Source organism: Salvelinus fontinalis, chromosome 32 (genome assembly GCF_029448725.1).
Source record: "Salvelinus fontinalis isolate EN_2023a chromosome 32, ASM2944872v1, whole genome shotgun sequence".
Classification (NCBI taxonomy): domain Eukaryota; kingdom Metazoa; phylum Chordata; class Actinopteri; order Salmoniformes; family Salmonidae; genus Salvelinus; species Salvelinus fontinalis.
This window is the reverse complement of record NC_074696.1, coordinates 44,400,260-44,421,689: the sequence shown is the minus strand read 5'-3', so window position 1 is coordinate 44,421,689 and position 21,430 is coordinate 44,400,260. Positions and strand designations below refer to the sequence as shown.

Below are 21,430 nucleotides of genomic sequence, written 5' to 3'. Positions count from 1 at the left end.
TGGAGGGAGTTGAAAGTCCGTGTTGCCCAACAACAGCCCCAAAACATCACTGCTCTAGAGGAGATCTGCATGGAGGCATGGGCCAAAATACCAGCAACAGTGTGTGAAAACCTTGTGAAGACTTACAGAAAACGTTTGACCTCTGTCATTGCCAACAAAGGGTATATAACAAAGTATTGAGATAAACTTTTTTTTATTGACCAAATACTTATTTTCCACCATAATTTGCAAATAAATTCAAAAATGTTCCTACAATGTGATTTCCGGGATTTTTTTTTCTCCTTTTGTCTCATAGTTGAAGTGCACCTGTGATGAAAATTACAGGCCTCTCTCATCTTTTTAAGTGGGAGAACTTGCACAATTGGTGGCTGACTAAATACTTTCTTGCCCCACTGTGTATACATATATATACATATGTGCGTGTATATGTAATAGATATTTAATCGAATCAAAATCAAATCAAAAATCAAATCCCTCACCAGCATTTCTTCAAACATTTCAACATCTTTATTAAGCCAAGTATATCATAAATAAAAAAAGTGCTTAGAAAAAAATACAGCTTTAGAATTTTTTTATACAACTATGTACAGACAAAGTTCGCTTTACAGAACAATGTTCATTCAATACGCAGTGAAATAAACAGTCCTACGGCAACACACTGCATTTATTCAGTACTCTGGGGCAGAGACCCCTCCAAACCCGAAACATGTAGATTGTGTCCTTTGTTGCATCCACTGCCAGCTCAGTGCCCTAAAATGGGGTTGCACAGCATGAGTTGGAAACCAAGAGCAAGTTACAATGTCCATACGAGCATACCACTTAGAATGAAACAATCTATTGGCCGTGGTTTACTACAGTCAGTGCTTGACTTGGGCCAGAACAAACAGAAAAAGAGTTCCAATACCCCAAGCACTGGCTGAACTAGTTATTGTAACAGAGCCCAAACATGATCTTCTCTTGTTTATGTCATGGTGAGCCACTGAGGTAATACACCCGTGAGAGACAGGGGAGAGGATTGGTCACTGTTAGGTAAGTAGAAGAGGGCCACACAGATAAAGATAAAGGACGACAATTTGAGCATAGGCTACGACCAGGTATTTAACTGTAATCTTTATGCCCGTTTAAAATTAGTGGGTGTTCAGTACCAAATATAAACCAGGTTAATATTTGACAACATCACTTTTTCATTAGCTTTTTGATTATACATGTATACCAATATACATTAATACATATACAAATTGGGTTGTAAAATGTTAGGGAGGGAGTTGACTTATCAAAGCAGTTTTTATCAGTATCAGTACCAGTATTAAAGTCTGGATAATCAAGAACAAAACGGCACAAAAATAGTGAAAAAAAGTATCCCTGGCAGACTAAAAACATCTTTCATTATTTCTTTCTAGAAGGGTGCAACAAGATATGTTTTCACAGTAATTAAATTCTAATTTCAAGTACAGGGGAGAAATGAGTGGAGAACCAGTTTAAAAGGTAGACTCAGCGATATGACGGCGTTGCAGAAAGTAAACAGCATAGTGGGTCAATTTCCAACTAAGAGCGTTGAAGCGCGAGCCTCAACGTCGCCGCTGTTCTCGTGCCCTGGCTACCACGCTGTAACAGCGTGAATCTAACCCGTTACGCACATACGGTGTGTGACTGTGTGAAATCCAAGTCCTGCATCTCGCTCATCTCAATATCTGCGGTGGTGATCGTAGCATAGCAACGGCACTTCGCCGAGTTTACCTTTATTAAAACCAGAAGTGAAAGTATCTTTTAGTTGAACAGCACCTTCATATAAGTACAACAAAAGGAACAACAACCTGAACCTGCTCATAAGAGTCTCTGGCCATGTCCAAAATGTCACCCCGTTCCCCATTGGCCCTGTTCTAAAGTAGTGCACTATGTATGGAACAGGGTGTCATTTGGGACATATTCTGTTATAACGGTCTCCATAATATCGACATGGGCAATTAAAATATAGCTGCTCTAAAATGTATACTGGAGGTGGCTAGGGTCAACGGGAAAAAAAATAAAAAAATACAACAGGCTTTTTTTATTTTATATACAGCAACGCTCACGCTTATGGCCATTGAAAATAAGGTGCTAAAATAGTTTGACTCGACTCGAGTGTAGCCTTGTACTGTCATAGCTACAGTACAATAACATGGAATTCCTCGTAAAAACAGAGTAATCTGAATGATGACAAACTGAAATGAAGTACATAATCAACCCCACCTCTGGTCTAAGTGATAAGCACCACAACTGTGGAATATTTACCTTCATTTTCAGCAGAGGCCATTGGCAACTGATTCAAGAACGTAGACAAACCAAGCGAGTGGCCCATGAGATGGTGTAATGTCACCAGTGGCCTAAAGTCCTGAGGCCTGAATCAACTGGGTTTCTTTGAAGGCCTAGAATAGATGCCTGTAGCGGTAGACATCGAGTTTAGGAAAACCTGCTCTGGGATATATCCACAAAATGTCCATCAGTCTGTCTTTAAATTAAAAAGCGTCATATCAGTCCGTCTTTAAATTAAACTATCTACGGAGGAGTGTCCAATTCATCAGTACTTATCGGTAACGCCACCCTTATGACCACATCATTGCGTCTCCCAGTCTCCCTCTAAGAATTCAAGTACTCCAACGTGGTGTCTGTTCAGGTTGGTCTTCTAGTTGAGGAAGCGGCGGCAGCGCCTGGTGGCACAGTTGCAACGCAGCTTGCTGCTGTCGTCCTCGATGGGGAACTTGTAGTCGTAGGTGAGCTCCTCGCCGCGGTAGATCTTACGCAGGGCGAAGATGACGATGTGCTTGTGGCTGTCGACGAGGATGACGCGCGAGTAGCAGTTGGGCTCGCATGAGTGGTTGATGAAACGGGCGGCATTGCCGTGCATGGTGGCGTCAACTACATCAAAGTCATCAATGCGGAACATGTAACAGCCGATGCCCTGACAAGGAAATGAGAGGGTTTTAGAAGACAAAGATAAAATAGTACTTTATTAATCCGCCAAAGGGGACTTTTTTTTGTGCTAGCTATAAAAAACAATAAATACACAACCAACGCGACACTAAAATCCACACATGAATGCATGTTCAAAATCTAAGTGCTCAGATTAAAATGTACCATCGCAAATGTCAAAATATATTTAGTTATTGAATGAAATGAGATGCATAGCTGTATTTTCTGAAATGAAATGCATTGCTGTATTTTCTAAAATGAGATGCATTGCTGTATTTTCCTTTGTATTCAACCTAAACATCCGCAGCACAACCCGTTTCTGTAAACTGCTTATAAGACAGTATTCACTCCGGTGATTTTGTTGACCAACCTTGCTGTCATAGTATTTCTCCCTCTTGTCTGTGAGAACAGCACGGATGACATTGCCTGCGTACTCGATCACCATCTCCCCTGCCTCAATGTTCCTCTTGCAGAACAGACCACGTCCGTGAATTTCAGACCTAGGATAAGGAAAATATTTTTTTTAAACAGTGAAAGAGAAAAATAGTAAGTATGAAGTATTTTTCCCCCAACAAAACAAACTAATCATAATAATATTAGAACATTTAAAAATAGTTTCTTAGTGACCTGTAAACCCCCACTGCTTCCTTTGAGGTCTTCTCCAGGTGCCTGAAGCGCATGGCCATGGGAAGCTCTGTGCTGGTGGCTCGTCTATGAGATGGGAACATGGAGAATATTGTAGGTTAGAACAATATTTCTCTCAGAAAAAAAAAACAGAATACAATTAAATTACAGCATTAGCTCAATGGTAATTGTGGAGTTGTCTAACCTGGTGGATTTCAGTAGGACGTCATCGTCCTCCTCGTCACATGGCGTCGACATGATGTCAGGCAGCTGTCTGTGTTGAGACGCCAAGAAGTTGAACATGTCGAAGGTTGACTTCCTGTGAGGGGACAGAGGGAGTTAGTCATAGCTACAGTAATTTAATGTTCTAAATATAGGGGATGTAGAATTCAGGTTACAAAAAAATAGAAATTCAGATTCAATTACATAAGCTTAAAAATGAAAATCACCTCTACATTCCAATAAGAGAGATATGGAGATCTTATAGCAAGATGGCACAGACATCAACATGCCTATTTTAACCACAGACATCAGTGCTTGGTTCTTACCGCGAGTAGACCTCAGCGCGGGCGCAACCGCTGGGGTTGATGGGCAGCTCGTCGTCAGGGCTGTCGGAGTGGTGGAAGCGGAAGCGGTGTTGTTTACAGCTGGCGGCACCCTGCAGCTGCTCCAGTAGGAAGATGACAGCGTCGTGGAGCAGGCCCAGAACCCGTGCCCCGATCACCCCGCCCAGGGGCAACGCCTTCAGATGGAACCCTGCTCGGGCCTCCAGGACGCCGTCGATCACCGCTCGCCACGCCACTGAGGGAGCGAGAAGAGAGAAAAAAGGAGGATATGAATAACAAAATAAAATGCTATACTACATCGGGTCGGTTTACTGGGCACACATTAAGCCTAGTCCTGGACTTAAAAGCCAGTTCAACAGATTCTGCATAGAAAATGCTTTTACATTCAAATAGGAATAGCTACAGTGGCTTGCGAATGTATTTACCCCCCTTGGAATTTTTCCTATTTTGTTGCCTTACAACCTGGAATTCAAATGTATTTTTTGGGGGGTTGTATCATTTGATTTACACAACACTTTGAAGATGCAACATTTTTGGGGGGTGAAACAAACAAGAAATAAGACAAAAAACAGAACTTGAGTGTGCATAACTATTCACCCTCCCAATATTTTGTAGAGCCACCTTTTGCAGCAATTACAGCTGCAAGTCTCTTGGGGTATATGTCTCTATAAGCTTGGCACATCTAGCCACTGGCATTTTTGCCCATTCTTCAAGGCAAAACCGCTCCAGCTCTTTCAAGTTGGATGGGTTCCGCTGGTATACAGCAATCTTGGATTTGTGGATTTTTATTTTACCTTTATTTAACTAGGCAAGTCAGTTAAGAACAAATTCGTATTTTCAATGACGTCCTAGGAACACTGCCTGTTAAGGGGCAGAACGACAGATTTGTACCTTGTCAGCTCGGGGATTTGAACTTGCAACCTTTCGCTTACCAGTCAAACGCTCTGACCACTAGGCTACCCTGCCGCCCCTTAGGTCTGTGCTTTGACTAGGCCATTACAAGACATTTAAATGTTTCCCTTTAAACCACTCGAGTGTTGCTTTAGCAGTATGCTTAGGGTCATTGTCCTGCTGGAAGGTGAACCTCTGTGCCAGTCTCAAATCTCTGGAAGACACAGGTTTCCCTCAAGAATTTCCTTGTATTTAGTGCCATACATCATTCCTTCAATTCTGACCAGTTTCCCAGCCCCTGCCGATGAAAACCACCATCCCCACAGTGAAGCATGGTGGTGGCAGCATCATGCTGTGGGGATGGTGTTCTCGGGGTGATGAGGTGTTGGGTTTGCACCATATATAGTGTTTTCCTTGATGGCCAAAAATCTCAATTTTAGTCTCAACTGGCCAGAGTACCTTCTTCCATATGTTTGGGGAGTCTTCCACATGCCTTTTGGGGAACATCAAACGAGTTTGCTTATTTTTTTCTTTAAGCAACGTTTTTTTTCTGGACACTCTTCCGTAAAGCCCAGCTCTGTGGAGTGTACGGCTTAAAGTGGTCCTATGGACAGATACTCCAATCTCCGCTGTGGAGCTTTGCAGCTCTTTGTTGCCTCTCTGCTTAATGCCCTCCTTGCCTGGTCCGTGAATTTTGGTGCGCGGCCTTCTCTTGGCAGGTGTGTTGTGGTGCCATATTCTTTCCATTTTTTAATAATGGATTTAAAAATGGTGCTCCGTGGGATGTTCAAAGTTTTGGATACTTTTTTTTTATAACCCAACCCTGATCTGTACTGCTCCACAACTTTGTCCCTGACCTGTTTGGAGAGCTCCTTGGTCTTCATGGTGCCGCTTGCTTGGGTGGTGTTGCAGACTCTGGGGCCTTTCAGAACCGGTGTATATATACACTGAGATCATGTGACACTGAAAGTCCACCTGTGTGCAATCTAACTAATTGGTGACTTCTGAAAGTAATTGGTTGCACTAGATCTTATTTAAGGGCTTCATAGCAAAGCGGTGAATACATATGCACGCACCACTTTTCCGTTAACTTCTTATGGCTGCAGGGGCAGTATTGAGTAGCTTGGATGAAAGGTGCACAGAGGTGACCAGAGTAAACGGCCTGCTTCTCAGTCATAGTTGCTAATATATGCATATTATTATTAGTATTGGATTTAAAACACTCTGAAGTTTCTAAAACTGTTTGAATTATGTCTGTGAGTATAACAGAACTCATATGGCAGGCAAAAACCAGAGAAAAAATCCAAACGGGAAGTTGGAATTCTGAGGCTGGTCGATTTTCAACCAAGATCCTATTGAAATCACAGCGAGATATGGATGAGTTTGCACTTTCTACAGATGTCAACAGTCTGTAGAACCTTGTCTGATGCCTCTACTGTGAAGGGGGGCCGAATGAGTGGGGAATTAGTCAGGTCTGCCATGACCTGACCATGCACGTTCACTCTGTTCCATCGCTCATCTGAAGTCAATGTAATTCTCCGGTTGGTACGTTACTCAAGATCTTTGTTAAAAACCATTCTAAAGATTGATTCAATACATCGTTTGACATGTTTCTACGGACTGTTACGGAACTTTTGGACATTTTGTCAGCTTTTCGTGAACGCGCATATTTTGGAGGTATTTCTGAACATAGCGCTAATGGAAACTGAGGTTTTTGGATATAATATGAACTTAATCGAACAAGACATATGTATTGTGTAACATGAAGTCCTATGAGTGTCATCTGATGATCATCAAAGGTTAGTGATTAATTTTATCTCTATTTGCGCTTTTTGTGACTCCTCTCTTTGGCTGGAAAAATGGCTGGTGGTTGGTGGTGACCTAACATAATTGTTTGTGGTGCTTTCGCTGAAAAGCTTATTTGAAAATCGGACACTTTGGTGGGATTAACAACAAGATTACCTTTAAAATGGTATAAGACACATGTATGTTTGAGGAATTTTAATTATGAGATTTCTGTTTGAATTTGGCGCCGTGCACTTTCACTGGCAGTTGTCATATCATCCCGTTAATGGGATTGTAGCCATAAGAAGTTAATTTTATATGAATGTTTTGAAAGAAGTAATTATTTTCATTTCACCAATTTGGACTATTGTGTGTATGTCCATTACATGAAATCCAAATAAAAATCGATTTAAATTACATGTTGTAATGCAACAAAATAGGAAAACTGCTAAGGGGGATTAATACTTTTGCAAGGCACAGTATAGCTTTTCTGTGGTTAGGCTGAGATTCTTACCCTCTATGGTGTCTGCCTGTACATGGAAGCCGTCGTCGCTGGTGATCTCAAAGCGCAGGTGGGGCTGGTTCCTGTGGGCAAACCTGGTCTTGTCCTGTTTAGGTGGCAACGTGTCCTCGTCAGAGCTGAAACCTGAGAGGTTCGAAGTGTGTTAAGATAGGAAGGTTAATATTTTTTTTTTATGAGAAATATTTATTAACATTTAGAATAAATTTCAAATATTGGTTTGGTATGTTTTTGTTTGTTTTAAGAGTAAAACCACTCAATGCTGAATGTATACAATGTTGCCCACCTGAGTAGGGGCCCCAGTCAGAGAGATCTCCATGGCGGGCACTGACCCAGACGTGGGTTTTCCCATGGATGTTACTGCTACTATGAGTGGTGCTGCTGCTGGGTGGACGTAGAGTGCGGTTGGGCTGACGTGCCATCTGAGGTATGGGAGGTGGTCTATACGACCGGACACACAAACATGGTGTTATATTAATTAAGAATTTAGTTATCCCTATTCCACTGAAGGCTTCTAAGGGAAGACCCCCATGAAAAGGACAAAAATGAATGGGATCTTATTGGCATTGGGCCAACCATACACACAATCGTAAATACCACTCAATTGGGCGGCTGTTGGTCAAAAATATATTGCAAGTGGAACATGTCAAATGCCGGGTGTTATAAACCAAAAATCCAAAAGGTGGTTTAGCGCCACCTGAAAGTCAGGTCTCAAGGGTGAAATCTTAAATTTGACAAAATATTAAAACCTTGTAAAAAGTGTTTAGATTTTTGTCAATTATACATATATAGGAACCGTATGGACATAGATTTGTCTTATTTTATGCGAGTTGTCATAAGGCCTATGTTTTGTCCATTTGACAAATCCGATCATAGGAAGTCGTGTTCTGAACCCAGAAGTCACAGAACCATGTCCAAATGGCATATATAGGTATTGAAAGTACTAAATCAGGATGTTATGTCCATTTGCCATATATGATCATGGGAAGTCGGCTTCCGAACCCAAAAGTCAGTGAACCATGTCGAGATGGCCTATATATATATATAATGTCGAGATGGCCTATATACTGACCAAATGATATATCACTATGTTAAGCCTTGAATCAACCTAGAAGGTATATTTGTCATGTTTGATCAAAGGAAGTCAGAATTTCTCGTTGGTGTTGATTCAACATCCTTATGGATATACATTGACAACGGACACTGTCAACTTGCAGAAGAGTATGTTCACACTGACAATATAGCATGTGTAATGGACACTATCCAATAGCAATATATTGGCAATGGACACTGTCCAACTGCAGTATAACATGTTAAGATTGGCAATGTATTAAGTGCCTTGGATACTGTCCATTAGCAAATACATTACAATGGGCATTGACCATCATGAATCGAACCTGCTCTAATATATTGCTGAAATGCCCAATTGTCTGGTTCGCTGAACTCGGGATGGCCGAGCAGCGATAGTGGTTGCTCTCCATCGCTCGTTGGTGTTGATTTCAGCCTGTCCATTTGGTGATGGTAAATCACTGTTTAAACTTATTGGAAATAGACACTGCCCCTATGACCCAAATGTAAGGCACTTCCGGTTGTCACAGGAAGCTGAGAGTAAACATATTCTCATTGGGACACCCTTATACAGAATCCTGAGTGTCAAGTCTTTACATTAAGAACTGAATGATTTACAGAGGGTTGAATGCAGTGTTTTTCACTAACTGCAGGGAGTGAAATCAAAATCAACACAGGTAATCCTTAGAGTGGCCTGATGGGTTGTCATTGAAGACAGTTTGATATGGCAACCATAATCCACATGGGCATCAGGTTGAAGTTAGGGCAGCAGGCAATGTATTGCTATGGGGAGAGATATCAAGGTCAACTGAAATACCCCCTGTTTTCACTGTTAAGGGTTAATTACACATGGTCAAGGTTAGGCTTGCACAGATTGGGAGGACCTTAGGAACATTCCTGTGGTTGAATTGTATTTCCAGTCTCAACGGTTCTGCCACTGTAACCCAAAAGCACCTCAAATTTAGGTCAGGCTTAATTTTGGGCCTACTTTTTTGCACGGTCACGGAGGTCAGACCGCGTGAGCTACGGTCAAGTGGAGCACCTCGTTGAACTCGGCACGGCCTAGAGACTATGGTGATGACATATGTTTCCCTTTCTGTGATGATTTCAGCCTGCCCATTTGTTGATTTCAGCCCTATTTGATGGTAAAATGCATACTTCCCCTTTAGGATATGAAGGGGACTATTCAATATTTTCATGTTGATATCTGTAGAGGTACAGGTGACCCTGCACATGTGGCAAAGAAATTTAGAAAATTGCCTGCACAGAAGTAGAGTTAGAATAACCTGTAAACCCATGTTATCCTTAGGGAGAAACTTGGATGTGTCAAATTACATGAACCGGCGAGCGCAGCTAGAACAACTCTGTCCCACCCGATGACCCCAGTCGAAAACAGCGTCTGTGTGATCCAGAGGCCGTAATGTCAAAAGCATGTCTAAATAACTACTGGTCAGGGTTCATTTCGGGCCTACTATTTGCACGGTCGCTGCGGTCAGGCCGAGCGAACTACAGTCACAAGTGGGGCACCTCGTTGAACTCGGCATGGCCTAGAGACTACGGTGATGCCATTTACCAACACTTTCAGTGTTGATTTCAGTCTGTCCATTTGGTGATGGTTCATAACTGTTTAAACTTATTGGAAATGGACAAAAGTCAGCCATCCATCAGTCAATAAGATATCATACTGACACCAAACTGATACATACTTGACACCAAACCCACTTTGTCCAAATCGTTTAGAAGCCAACTATCGCATATTTCAGATCCGGCCCAAAATTCACAGCGCCTTCTGTTAAAACCATAAAAAACGTAAAACACGTAGTTACGTTCTAGCTGTGGGTCCAGTTCTGATATTATGTGTAGGCCTAGCTGAGGCGACCCCGAATTTCGTCTTGATAGGTCATTAGGAGCCCAAACAGCGACCTTAATTAGTGCTGAAAATGCAATTTTTTCTGCCGTTGCTACGGGGTTCCTGAAAGAGCTATAGGACAGAAACCTGTAGTGTCCGTCTCTATGGGCCGAGGCGGTTTCGATGCACCTAATCTTGTGATTCTGGGACTTGAAATGTTGTCATTTTCGCAACGTTAAATTAATTGAAGATATTGCAAATGGACAAGGCTGTTTCTCGGCCTGAGAACCTTCTAGAGACACAACTCACCGTGCACTACCGACTTAAGCTCTAGAACAGGTTTATAAAGTTGAAGACCTTTAGGTCTGATGATTCTGAGATCGTTCTAACGCCAGTAACTATTGCAGGCTCTGTGTGTCTACACGCCACACTGTGCCACTCCATCTTGGCTGTGTTTGTGAGTACAGAAAGTCACAGAAATCACGTAGAGCTCCGATACCCGCCTTAACACGCCTCAACTGGATCTATAACTACATTTTTAAAAAATAATTTAAAACACGTTTTAGCATCATGAAATGGACGTTGTATGATAAACTATGATAGATAAATGTCTGGTTGTATTTTTCCTTACACTGCATTACCATTTTCGACCTTTAGTCCCACAAAATGTGCATTAAGGGACTGTCCATTTTCCCTATGAAAATCCTCGTCAATCAAAAGGAAGCTGCCACATGCATCCCTTATGTAGGAAAGGGGTGTTCATCTGGGTTGTCATTCCAAAAAAGAAAATGTGAAGGAGGACTGACTGAGGTCGAAAGGCATTCGTTTAAAAAAAATAAAAACCCCACAGTATTCAGACCCCGTTGACTTTATTCTAAAATGGATTAAATAAATAAAAATCTCAGCAATCTACACACAATACCCCCTAACGACAAAGCAAAAACAGACCGATATTTTCGCAAATTTCTTACAAATAAATATCACATTTACATAAGTATTCAGACCCTTTACTTAGTACTTTGTTGAAGCACCTTTGGCAGCGATTACAACCTTGAGTCTTCTTGGGTAGGAAGCTACTTGGGGAGTTCCTCCCATTCTTCTCTGCAGATCCTTTCAAGCTGTCAGTTTGGATGGGGGAGCGTCACTGCACAGATATTTTCAGGTCTCTCCAGAGATGTTCGATCGGGTTCAAATCCGGGCTCTGGCTTGGCCACAAGTACATTGAGACTTGTCCCGAAGCCACTCCTGCGTTGTCTTGGCTGTGTGCTTAGGGCCGTTGTCCTGTTGGAAGGTGAACCTTCGCGCCCAGTCTGAGGTCCTGAGTGCTCTGGAGCAGGTTTCCATCAAGGATCTCTGTACTTTGCTCCGTTTTTTTCTCCCCTAAATCCTGACTAGTTTCCCAGTCCCTGCCACAGAAAAACATCCCCACAGCATGATGCTGCCTCCAGCATGCCAGGCTTCCTCCAGACATGATGCTTGGCATTTAGGCTAAACGTCTTGGTTTCACCAGACCAGAGAATCTTGTTTCTCATGGTCAGAGTCTTTAGGTGCCTTTTTGGAAAACTCCAAGCAGGCTGCCATGTGCCTTTTATTGGCTTATGTCTGGCCACTCTACTATAAAAGGCCTTATTGGTGGAGTGCTGCAGAGTTGTCCTTCTGGAAGGTTCTCCCATCTCCACAGACTTTGGAGCTCTGTCAGAGTGACCATCGGGTTCTTGGTCACCTTCCTGACCAAGGCCTTTCTCTCCCGATTGCTCAGTTTGGCCAGCTCTAGGAAGAGTCTTGGTGGCTCCAAACTTCTTCCATTTAAGAATGGAGGCCACTGTGTTCTTGGGGGCCTTCAATGCTGCAGAGATGTTTTGGTACCCTTCCCCAGAACTGTGCTTTGACACGATCCTGTCTCGGGGCTCTAACGGACAATTCGTTCAACCTTATGGCTTTGTTTCTGTTCTGACATGCACGGTCAACTGTGGGACCTTAGACAGGTGTAACCCTTTCCAAATCATGTCAAATTTAACACAGGTAGACTCCAATCAAGTTGTAGAAACATCGTAAAAACCTCTTAACTTCTAAGGTAGGGGGCAGCATTCGGAATTTTGGATGAAAAGCATGCCCAAATTAAACTGCCAGCTACTCATCCCCAGAAGATAAGATGCGTAGATTTGGATAGAAAACACTCTGAAGTTTATAAAACTGTTTGAATCATGTCTGTGAGTATAACAGAACTTATTTAGCAGGCGAAACCCAGAGGACAAACCATTCAGATTTTTGTGTTGTTGAGGTCACTCTTTTCAATGTGTTTTCATATGGAATCCAGATTTCTAAGGGACCTTCTTGCAGTTCTTACCTATTCCACTGGATGTCAACAGTCTTTAGAAATTGGTTGAGGTTATTTCCTTTGAGTAATGAAGAAGTACGGCCATCTTGAACGAGGGTCACTTGAAGTGTACTGTTTGTTAGAGGGGCGTGACCAGAAAGCTAGCTACAGTTTGTTTTAATCCTGTATTGAACACAGATCATCCCGTCTTCAATTGTATCGATTATTTACGTAAAAAAAATACCTAAAGTTGTATTACAAAAGTAGTTTGAAATGTTTTGGCAAAGTTTACAGGTAACTTTTGAGATATTTTGTAGTCACGTTTCACAAGTTGGAACCGGTGTTATTCTGGATTAAACGCGCCAAATAAATTGACATTTTGGATATATATCGACGGAATTAAATCGAACAAAGGGACCATTTGTGATGTTTATGGGACATATTGGAGTGCCAACAACAGAAGCCCGTCAAAGGCATGAATTATATTTTTATTTCTGCGTTTTGTGTCGCGCCTGCAGGGTTGAAATATGCTTCTGTCTTTGTTTACTATGGTGCTAACTCAGATAACAGCATCGTTTGCTTTCGCCGAAAAGCCTATTTGAATTTTGACATGTTGGCTGGATTCACAACCAGTGTAGCTTTCATTTGGTATCTTTCATGTGTGATTTAATGAAAGTTTGATTTTTATAGTAATTTAATTGAATTTGGCGCTCTGCATTTTCTCTGGCTTTTGGCCAAGTGAGACAGTAGCGTCCCGCCTAAACTCAGATTTTGGGATATAAATATGAACTTTACCGAACAAAACATACATGTATTGTGTAACATGAAGTCCTATGAGTGTCATCTGATGAAGATCAAAGGTTAGTGATTCATTTTAACTCTATTTCTGCTTTTTGTTACTCTTCTCTTTGGCTGGAAAAATGGCTGTCTTTCTGTGACTTGGCTCTGACCTAACATAATCGTTTGGTGTGCTTTCGTCGTAAAACCTTTTTGAAATCGGACACTGGCTGGATTTACAAAAAGTGTATCTTTAAAATGGTGTAAAATACTTGTATGTTTGAGGAATTTAAATTATGGGATTTCTGTTGTTTTGAATTTGGCGCCCTGCAGTTTCACTGGCTGTTGTGAGGTGAGACGCTACCGTCCCACATACCCTAGAGAAGTTTAGGATACACCCCCTTTTTTAAATTTTTGCCTAAAATGACATACCCAAATCTAACTGCCTGTAGCTCAGGACCTGAAGCAAGGATATGCATATTCTTGATACCATTTGAAAGGAAACACTTTGACATTTGTGGAAATGTTAAATTAATGTAGGAGAATATAAAACATTAGATCTGGTCAAAGATAATACAAAGAAAATACATGCGTTTTTTGTATATATTTTTTGTACCATAATCTTTGAAATGCAAGAGAAAGGCCATAATGTATTATTCCAGGCCAGGCACAATTTAGATTTTGGCAACTAGATGGCAGCGGTGTATGTGCAAAGTTTTAGACTGCGCCAATGAACCATTACATTTATTTCCAAATGTTGTATTAAGACTGCCCAAATGTGCCTAATTGGTTTATTAATACATTTAAGTTCATAACTGTGCACTCTAAAATAATAGCATGGTATTCTTTCACTGTAATAGCTACTGCAATTGGACAGTGCAGTTAGATTAACAAGAATTTAAGCTTTCTGCCAAAATCAGATATGTGTATGTCCTGGGAAATGTTCTTTTAACTTACAACCTCATTCTAATCACATTAGCCTACGTTAGCTCAACCGTCCTGCGGGGGACCCACCGATCCTGTAGAAGTTAAGGATGATCAATGGAAACAGGATGCACCTGAGCTCAATTTCCAATGTCATAGCAAAGTGTCTGAATACTTATGTGAATAAGGTATCAGTTCTTTATTTTTAATACATTTGTTAAAACAAAAAAACTGTTTTCGCTTTGTCATTATGGGGTAGTGTGTGTAGATTGATGAAATATTTTTATTTAATACATTTTAGAATAAGGCTGTAACGTAACAAAATGTGGGAAAAAGGGGTCTGAATACTTGCCGGAATGCACTGTATGTACGGAGCCCCTTATGGGGTTATGGTGGAGAGAGAAAAAAAACAGCCAGGCTAATCAGTTCCTTCAGTTTTTTCATTAGTCCCCTCAATATAAAAAGTAGATCACTCAATTGCATTAATCCATTGCTTGAATTTGTTCCCTCAATAATGTTGGGGCGGCAGCGTAGCCTAGTTTTTAGAGCGTTGGACTAGTAACCGAAAGGTTGCAAGATCGAGTCACCGAGCTGACAAGGTACATATGTCGTTCTGCCCCTGAACAAGGCACTGTTCCTAGGCCGTCATTGAAAATAAGATTTTGTTCCTAACTGACTTGCCTAGTTAAATAAAGGTAAAATTAAATTAAAATGTAATAGTCCTCAGAATCGTCATTCTGTCTCTCTGCAACCATTTCCCAGAATTTCAGAAGCATGCTGCTGCGTGTGACTTAGCCAACCATGATGGTTTAAAGAGGCTCTGGCTCTATGTTCATAACAAAAACTGACCGCTATTCGCTTTGTTGCGATGACACTACGTTCACCTGGATATTAGCTAATTACCAGGCTAGGATAGGTAGCTAACGAACTGGAGTATAGACAGGCTATAGAACAGCTAAGATCATGGAGCTGCCTCCGATGAGTCACATGTTAAGTCAAAAACACATCCAAGAACTTGGCTGGTGCCATGTTATAGTGGATGTATAGCCCAAACTATATGCAGGAAGCCGGGTAAAAAACAGGGTCGCAGGGATGAGAGGCACTCAAAACGGGCAACTGTTCATGTTGTCCAAGTGTATGAATAGGAGTTTGCATTATAAACATGCATCATTCAATTATGACTGCTTGCGAGGCTTCTGGCTTTTCAGGCTATTGAACTTACTTAGCCAGATTAAGAGGTTTTAAACGCTATTATTTGCCCTTATAGGCATATGAAAACACTGAAACTAAGCTATTGAATGGTCAGTGATCATCACCATTTGAAGCATGTAATTAACTAAATACTTACAATAAGGCTGCAATATGTTATCGGCCAAGTGGGAATGGGACCGGGTAGGCCTACATTAGGAATGCCATTCTTGTAAGCCTAGAGATCCGAGGGAACTAATACAATTGAGGGAACTACTTTTTCTATTCAGGGAACAATGTTTTATATGAGGGAATTACTTTTTATATTTTAGGGAATGTAAAAAATAAAAAAAAGGGAATGGATTAGCCTTCCTGTTAAAAAAAATGTCTTCACCATGACCCCTAAGGGGCTCCGTACTTATGCATTCAAAAATGTACCTTGCAGTGCGTATTTCTGGCATCCATCTTGCTGTGGTCGTGTTTGAGAAGAAACTAACCTGATCTTCTCAGGTTCTGTTGGTAGGATGACCTTGGGCTCAACTTTCTCCTGGTCCAGATCCAGCACGTCTTTCATTGTTGGGGCTTTAGTTCTAACGCCACAATTTCTATATGAGAAAAAGAGTGACAGTCTTTCAAATCAATCTTTATTATCCCAAAATGTGTAGTGCAGTCAAAGTTACAACATTAAAAGTAAAATAAAAAAATGTTATTCCATTATCTCATATTGTACTCTGCCTTACCTGCTGCCATCTAGGTCCTCAAGGTCACTAGAGGGTGACTGCGGGAGGAAATCAGTTTTACATTTCTTCTTGCCGGGACGCTCTGCGACAAAGGACACTCTTTTGACACGGACCTGAGACTCGGGTACGGTGGCCGGCTCGTGGCGGAGCATCTGACCAGGTGTGTCTGAAATGTCTAGAGGGGACTGAAGCTTGTTGAGGAACGGGTGGACCTGGATGTGGGATGGGCTCAGCTGGGACGCTCTCGCCCTGAGGATATTAGGCCGTATCCGAGAGGGCTCGCGATGAGTAGCCATGGCTCTGTCTAAGATAGCTTGGGCCTGGTTGCCTGTCATCACTGGAGAGCTGGGCACAGAGACGCACTTGACCCTCACTTGTTTCGCTCCATGCGTCATAGGCATGGCTCGGACCAGCACTCGCCCATCATGCAAACTCTGTGGGGTCCTGATCAGGAGATTGGTGGTGGTTGCTGGTGTGGTGTTGTTTCTGTTAGAGATGGTGGTTGGTGTGGTGGTGTTTCTGTTACTGGTGATGAGATTTGAACTATGGAAGATGGCTGTCAGTGGCGAGGGTGTAGATGTAGCGGGTACGACCACCATCTGGGGAATCGCGCGGGGCAGTGCACCACTGTTGTGGATAATCTTGGCTATCTGGCTGATGCGGCTGTAGGAAGGGGAGCTGGTGCTGACAGTCTGGAAGGTGTTAGTCTTTGGATCTTTCATCAGAATTTGACCTTGACGGTTGACTAGCAGAACCTGTGGAGACATGGCTGAGTTGGAGGCAGACTGAATAGTGGCAGTCAGCTGCTGCTGAGCTGCTTGTCTTGGTGTGGCAAGGCGGATAGCGATAGCTCTCCCCGTAGTGGCCCCTGTCTGTAAGGCTATAGAGTTCATGCCATTCATTACAAATGGGGTCGGGGAGGCGGTGGAGGTGACTGTCCTTGGAATGGTTCGAACAGCGATGGGTGGAGAAGAGAAGGCTACATTCAGAGGCAGAGCAGGTCCAGAGGGTAGGGACACCCTGATGATTTTTCTCTGCGTTGGTGTGGGTTTACGTGGAATAGTTTTCATGTTCACAGGACGAGGGCGTTCCATGATGGTTTTCACGGGAATTGATTTGGGGTTGGGTTTGGGTTCCGGCTCAAAGTCTGGGTCTCCCATCTCGTCGTCCACTCCAATGAGAGAATCTGTAGAGGAGCCAGAGCTGTCGCTATCATCAAGCACTACTTTTTTATTATTAGCCAGGTACTCTATGATGCTGTCGTCATCCGAAGCAAAATGGCCACTGCTGGGGTCCAGAAGAACCTCTTTCTGGGATTCCATTTGCTCAGACTCCATCAAAACCTCCTCTTCAATAGACATGTCATTATTTGGGTCACAGGTTTCAAATACGGGTTCCCCATTCTTCCCCTCTTCCTGAGTTTCTTCCTCATCGCAGGTAGAATCACTTGAGTCACTCTCAGAGCCGTTATCCGCTCCGTCAAGCTGGGAGATGGACTGAGACGTAGGAGCTGGTGTGGGGAGAGGGAGACTTGCCTGCCCTGAGTCCTTTGAGACTTTGCACACCAGCAACGTACGAGATAACTTCAAGTAGTGATCCATGTCTTCGTCTGAGGAACTGTTCTCCAGGACCTCTTTAGTAGCCATTACTTTGGTGAATAGTGGAGCCATGTTGGCATCCATGTTGTCCCCACCCCGAGTCTGGCTCTGGGTCTCCTCCTCTAATGCCTCCTCCAACTCCTCCATATCGCCTCCACCTGTCTGGGAACCTCCACAGTGAAGCGCCACAGTCTCATTCAGCAAGGCCTCGTCAAACTCCAGCTTGGCGTTTAGCACAGAGGCCACCGCCACGTCTGCGTCCGCCACGTCGAAGGGCAAGTCCTGATCCGACGTCAGGGGGCCGACGTCTGGGTCTTCATCCATATTATTTGCTGTCAATGTGATCCCGTTTGAGGGCACCACCACTGCCACCTCTGGCTCAGATGACGCTAAGAAGTCTTGTGGCACCTCAGTGGACACTGGAGTTGTGATTTTGAATGAGTGCCTGATCCTGGAGGAGTGGCGGAGGGCCAGAGGGAGGTTGGAGGGTGGGATGCCGATGGCGCCAGGCCGCAGAGATAGAGGGGAGGTAACACTGGAGGGGGACAAGAGAGGGTAGCGCCAGCTGGAGGAGCCAGCGCGAGGTTGTACTCTCTGAGGGGAATTCAGGAGGTTTTCGCTGGTTCTGGGAGGGGAGCTGAAGGGTAGGAACCTGGGGTGGAGGGTGCCCCCTGAACGGAGCATCATTGGTCCCGCGGGGCTATCGGTGGGGGAAGAGGAGTCCCCGGAGTGGCGGCCCCGAGACAGGCGACGCGGCTGACAGGCATCGCCCAGATCCCTGAGAGTCAGGATGTGGTGGGATTTGGTCATGGCACTCCCTAGAGATTAAAGGATCACCAGATAGTGTCATGACGGAACAGAGTGATATTAACATTTTACGTTAATGTCGTTTAGCAGACGCTCTTATCCTAAGCGACTTACAGTCAGTGCTTTAAATTTAAGGGAACTAGGTAAGACAACATATCACTCATTGCAAGTAAAAACGTTACTCAAATAAGCAGAGATATCTCACTGTTAACTGACACTAGATATTAAACTGGTATCGATATCTAACTCAATGTCAATGTTACCTGGAGAGGGAAGAGGTCGAGATGTTCCTCCTGCTGGTCTCCTGGTTTGTGAGTAACTAGGGGTTTTGGCCCCAAACTCCTGTTTCAGGGGGGATGAAGTGGTGCTGGGAGATACCTGAATGGGCAGAGGACTCATCACAGTCTCTGGAATTTCCATTTCTGGTCAAGGAATAAGAAAGGAACATTATTTACTTTGAAGACTCAGAATTAGTAGATTCGAGTAAATTGTACAATTCCAATGTAGTTAATTATGTTGTTATACTTATCCCTCTTAATTATTTCAATTGAAAAGAAGAAACAAATATAACATATGGGACATCAAGGTTATCCATTGAAGTGCCCACCCTACTACCAGATAGGGGCAGGTGAGGTGGGTTTGCTGACCTTTGTAGAAGCTGTGAGCTATGGTTCGGTTCTCCTCCTGCTCCCACCAATGTGGTTCCCCTGGCTTCTCCGGGAGTGGAGAGTACACCTCCGTCACATTACAGGTGTACTTACAGCGCCGCCGAGGGTCCACTGTGCTCCAGTACAGCCGAGAGCACCTGGACGGAGGAAAACAGGGAGGGAGGAGAATGACAAAAAGGTGAGTAAAGTAAAAGATAAACCCAATAGAATTTCAATACGAACTCCAGGGAAGTTCTCCTACAAAATAACCGCAGTTTTATACTGCCAATCTTATAATAACAATACAATGACAACCCCGACCACATTATTCACAAATCGAATATTCAAAACAAGAAGAATCTAAAATGGATACTGTCGATGTCTGGGTCACAAGAGGATTATTGGTCACTTACTGGTAGCCCACAGGATACAACCTTGCATCATGTGCTGATTGTTCAGTCAGCACACCCAGCCTGTTGATCTGAAGTGAACCTGGATATAGAAGGAAACAGATGGATGGTTTTTCACGAGTAAAAAGGGGGAATGATTGATGGTGGTAAAATACTGTAAATCCCTTACTGGCCAAACTTTTAGAGTATATGGGTCACACCTTCCAAATCAAAAGCCCCTCGACCCAGGGAATAGGGTGCCATTTGGGACAAAGCCTGTGTAATGCACTATTTGACCAGTGCCTGGGGGTTTTGTTAAGCATTTAAACGTGTACACGTATATGGGTTGAAAGTGCCTAATTTGGAATGCAGTGACTGTACAGTAACATGCTACATGAGAGCTCAGGGTCTCCGCTTCACAGCTCTGTATTTGTTTTGACTGATACCCGCTCTGAACTTGAGCACCGAATGCGACAAGACGGTTTGCGCATTTCTTGTTGGTTGAGTGAGGGAAATGCTGTAAATTAAGAGGGCTAGATTTTATTTAACTATGAAAGTCAGTTAAGAACAAATTCTTATTTTCAATGACGGCCTAGGAACAGTGGGTTAACTGCCTTGTTCAGGGGCAGAACGACAGTTTTATTTTGAAAGAGGATAAAAAAAAAAAAATCCATATCATAAAACTCATGAAAATATAGCATCAACGTTTACGATCACCATGTTTGATGTACAGTTAGAAGATGAGATGGCGTTATACCCTGGGTTGTCCTGAAAAGAATGAGCACGTTTGTTGAATTGCGAAAAAAAATTGGCACCCATGACTTCATTGTATGCGCACCAAAATTACAATATGCTTCACCGAATTTTTTTGTGAAAGCCTAACACTAAAATCGTATTTTATAATTTAGCTAGTTATATCTGCAATAGAACAGGGTTTCAAATGATGCCCACCTGACCCAGATTGCGATTTATAATGGACCATTTTCCGTTTGCATAAACAGTAATTGTGGGATGGCACCAGTGTTTCCGTTAGCTGTTAATAACCGGCTTTTGGCCGTTAGAAAAGACAATAAATAAAATTGTCTCTGCCAATTGTCTGGGAGAAGAAAAATCCCATTGCGAAATAATGCTTTTTAGCCTATTACCAGTCGATGGAAAAATATTTGACTGGGCATGCATTCAAAAATAATAAAAAAAAAAAAAAAAAAAAAAAAAAAAAAAAAAAAAAAAAAAAATAAAAAAAAAATCGGTCTATAGGTTAATTTTAGTGACGCACCGATATGACATTTGTGGCCGATACCAACATTTAAAATTTTAGCGGCCTTAAGCATTCTAGTACAGTTAAATAGTTCACACACACGCAGCGGTCTAAGGCACTGCATCTAAGTGCAAGAGGTGTCACTACAGTCCCTGGATCGAATCCAGGCTTTATCACATGGAAGTCTCTATGGAAGTCCCATAGAGCGGCGCACAATTGGCCCAGCGTCGTCTGGGCCGTCATTGTAAATAAGAATTTGTTCTTAACTGACTTGCCTAGTTAAATACAGGTGTGTGACGCATTGATGAAGCCTGCCTTCCGTTACCTATGCATTTGCTGTTTGAGATGCTGTTGTAGAGGTTTCTCACGCTTTCTGACAGATGTTCCACTCAAAGGCTCTGTATCTGTGTGCTCGACGCCTGTGATAAGATACATAAGTACTTAAGTACACTCGCCAATTTAATTCCACTAAATCTTGCAAATTAACTAGGGATGCACAATATATCGTAATCGGACAATATTAGCTAAAAATG

At 42.7% G+C, this 21,430-nt stretch overlaps 1 protein-coding gene across 3 annotated transcripts in view; it reads right to left on the bottom strand.

Annotated features, from left to right (window-relative positions):
• Nucleotides 1–484: 484 nt before the first annotated feature.
• The window catches only part of LOC129831444 (histone-lysine N-methyltransferase 2B-like), a 75,485-nt gene continuing 54,539 nt past the window's right edge, over nucleotides 485–21,430 (bottom strand). For all 3 annotated transcript variants that reach the window (XM_055894838.1, XM_055894840.1, XM_055894839.1), the window contains 12 exons: nucleotides 19,664–19,742; nucleotides 19,251–19,408; nucleotides 18,867–19,025; nucleotides 16,199–18,614; nucleotides 15,956–16,063; nucleotides 7,622–7,776; nucleotides 7,330–7,461; nucleotides 4,122–4,374; nucleotides 3,779–3,892; nucleotides 3,577–3,660; nucleotides 3,320–3,449; nucleotides 485–2,938 (listed from right to left, as the gene is read on the bottom strand). In XM_055894838.1, coding sequence (XP_055750813.1) covers nucleotides 2,663–2,938; nucleotides 3,320–3,449; nucleotides 3,577–3,660; nucleotides 3,779–3,892; nucleotides 4,122–4,374; nucleotides 7,330–7,461; nucleotides 7,622–7,776; nucleotides 15,956–16,063; nucleotides 16,199–18,614; nucleotides 18,867–19,025; nucleotides 19,251–19,408; nucleotides 19,664–19,742 — 4,064 coding nt within the window. In that variant the 3' untranslated portion in view covers nucleotides 485–2,662. The remainder of the gene's footprint in view (nucleotides 2,939–3,319; nucleotides 3,450–3,576; nucleotides 3,661–3,778; nucleotides 3,893–4,121; nucleotides 4,375–7,329; nucleotides 7,462–7,621; nucleotides 7,777–15,955; nucleotides 16,064–16,198; nucleotides 18,615–18,866; nucleotides 19,026–19,250; nucleotides 19,409–19,663; nucleotides 19,743–21,430) is intronic.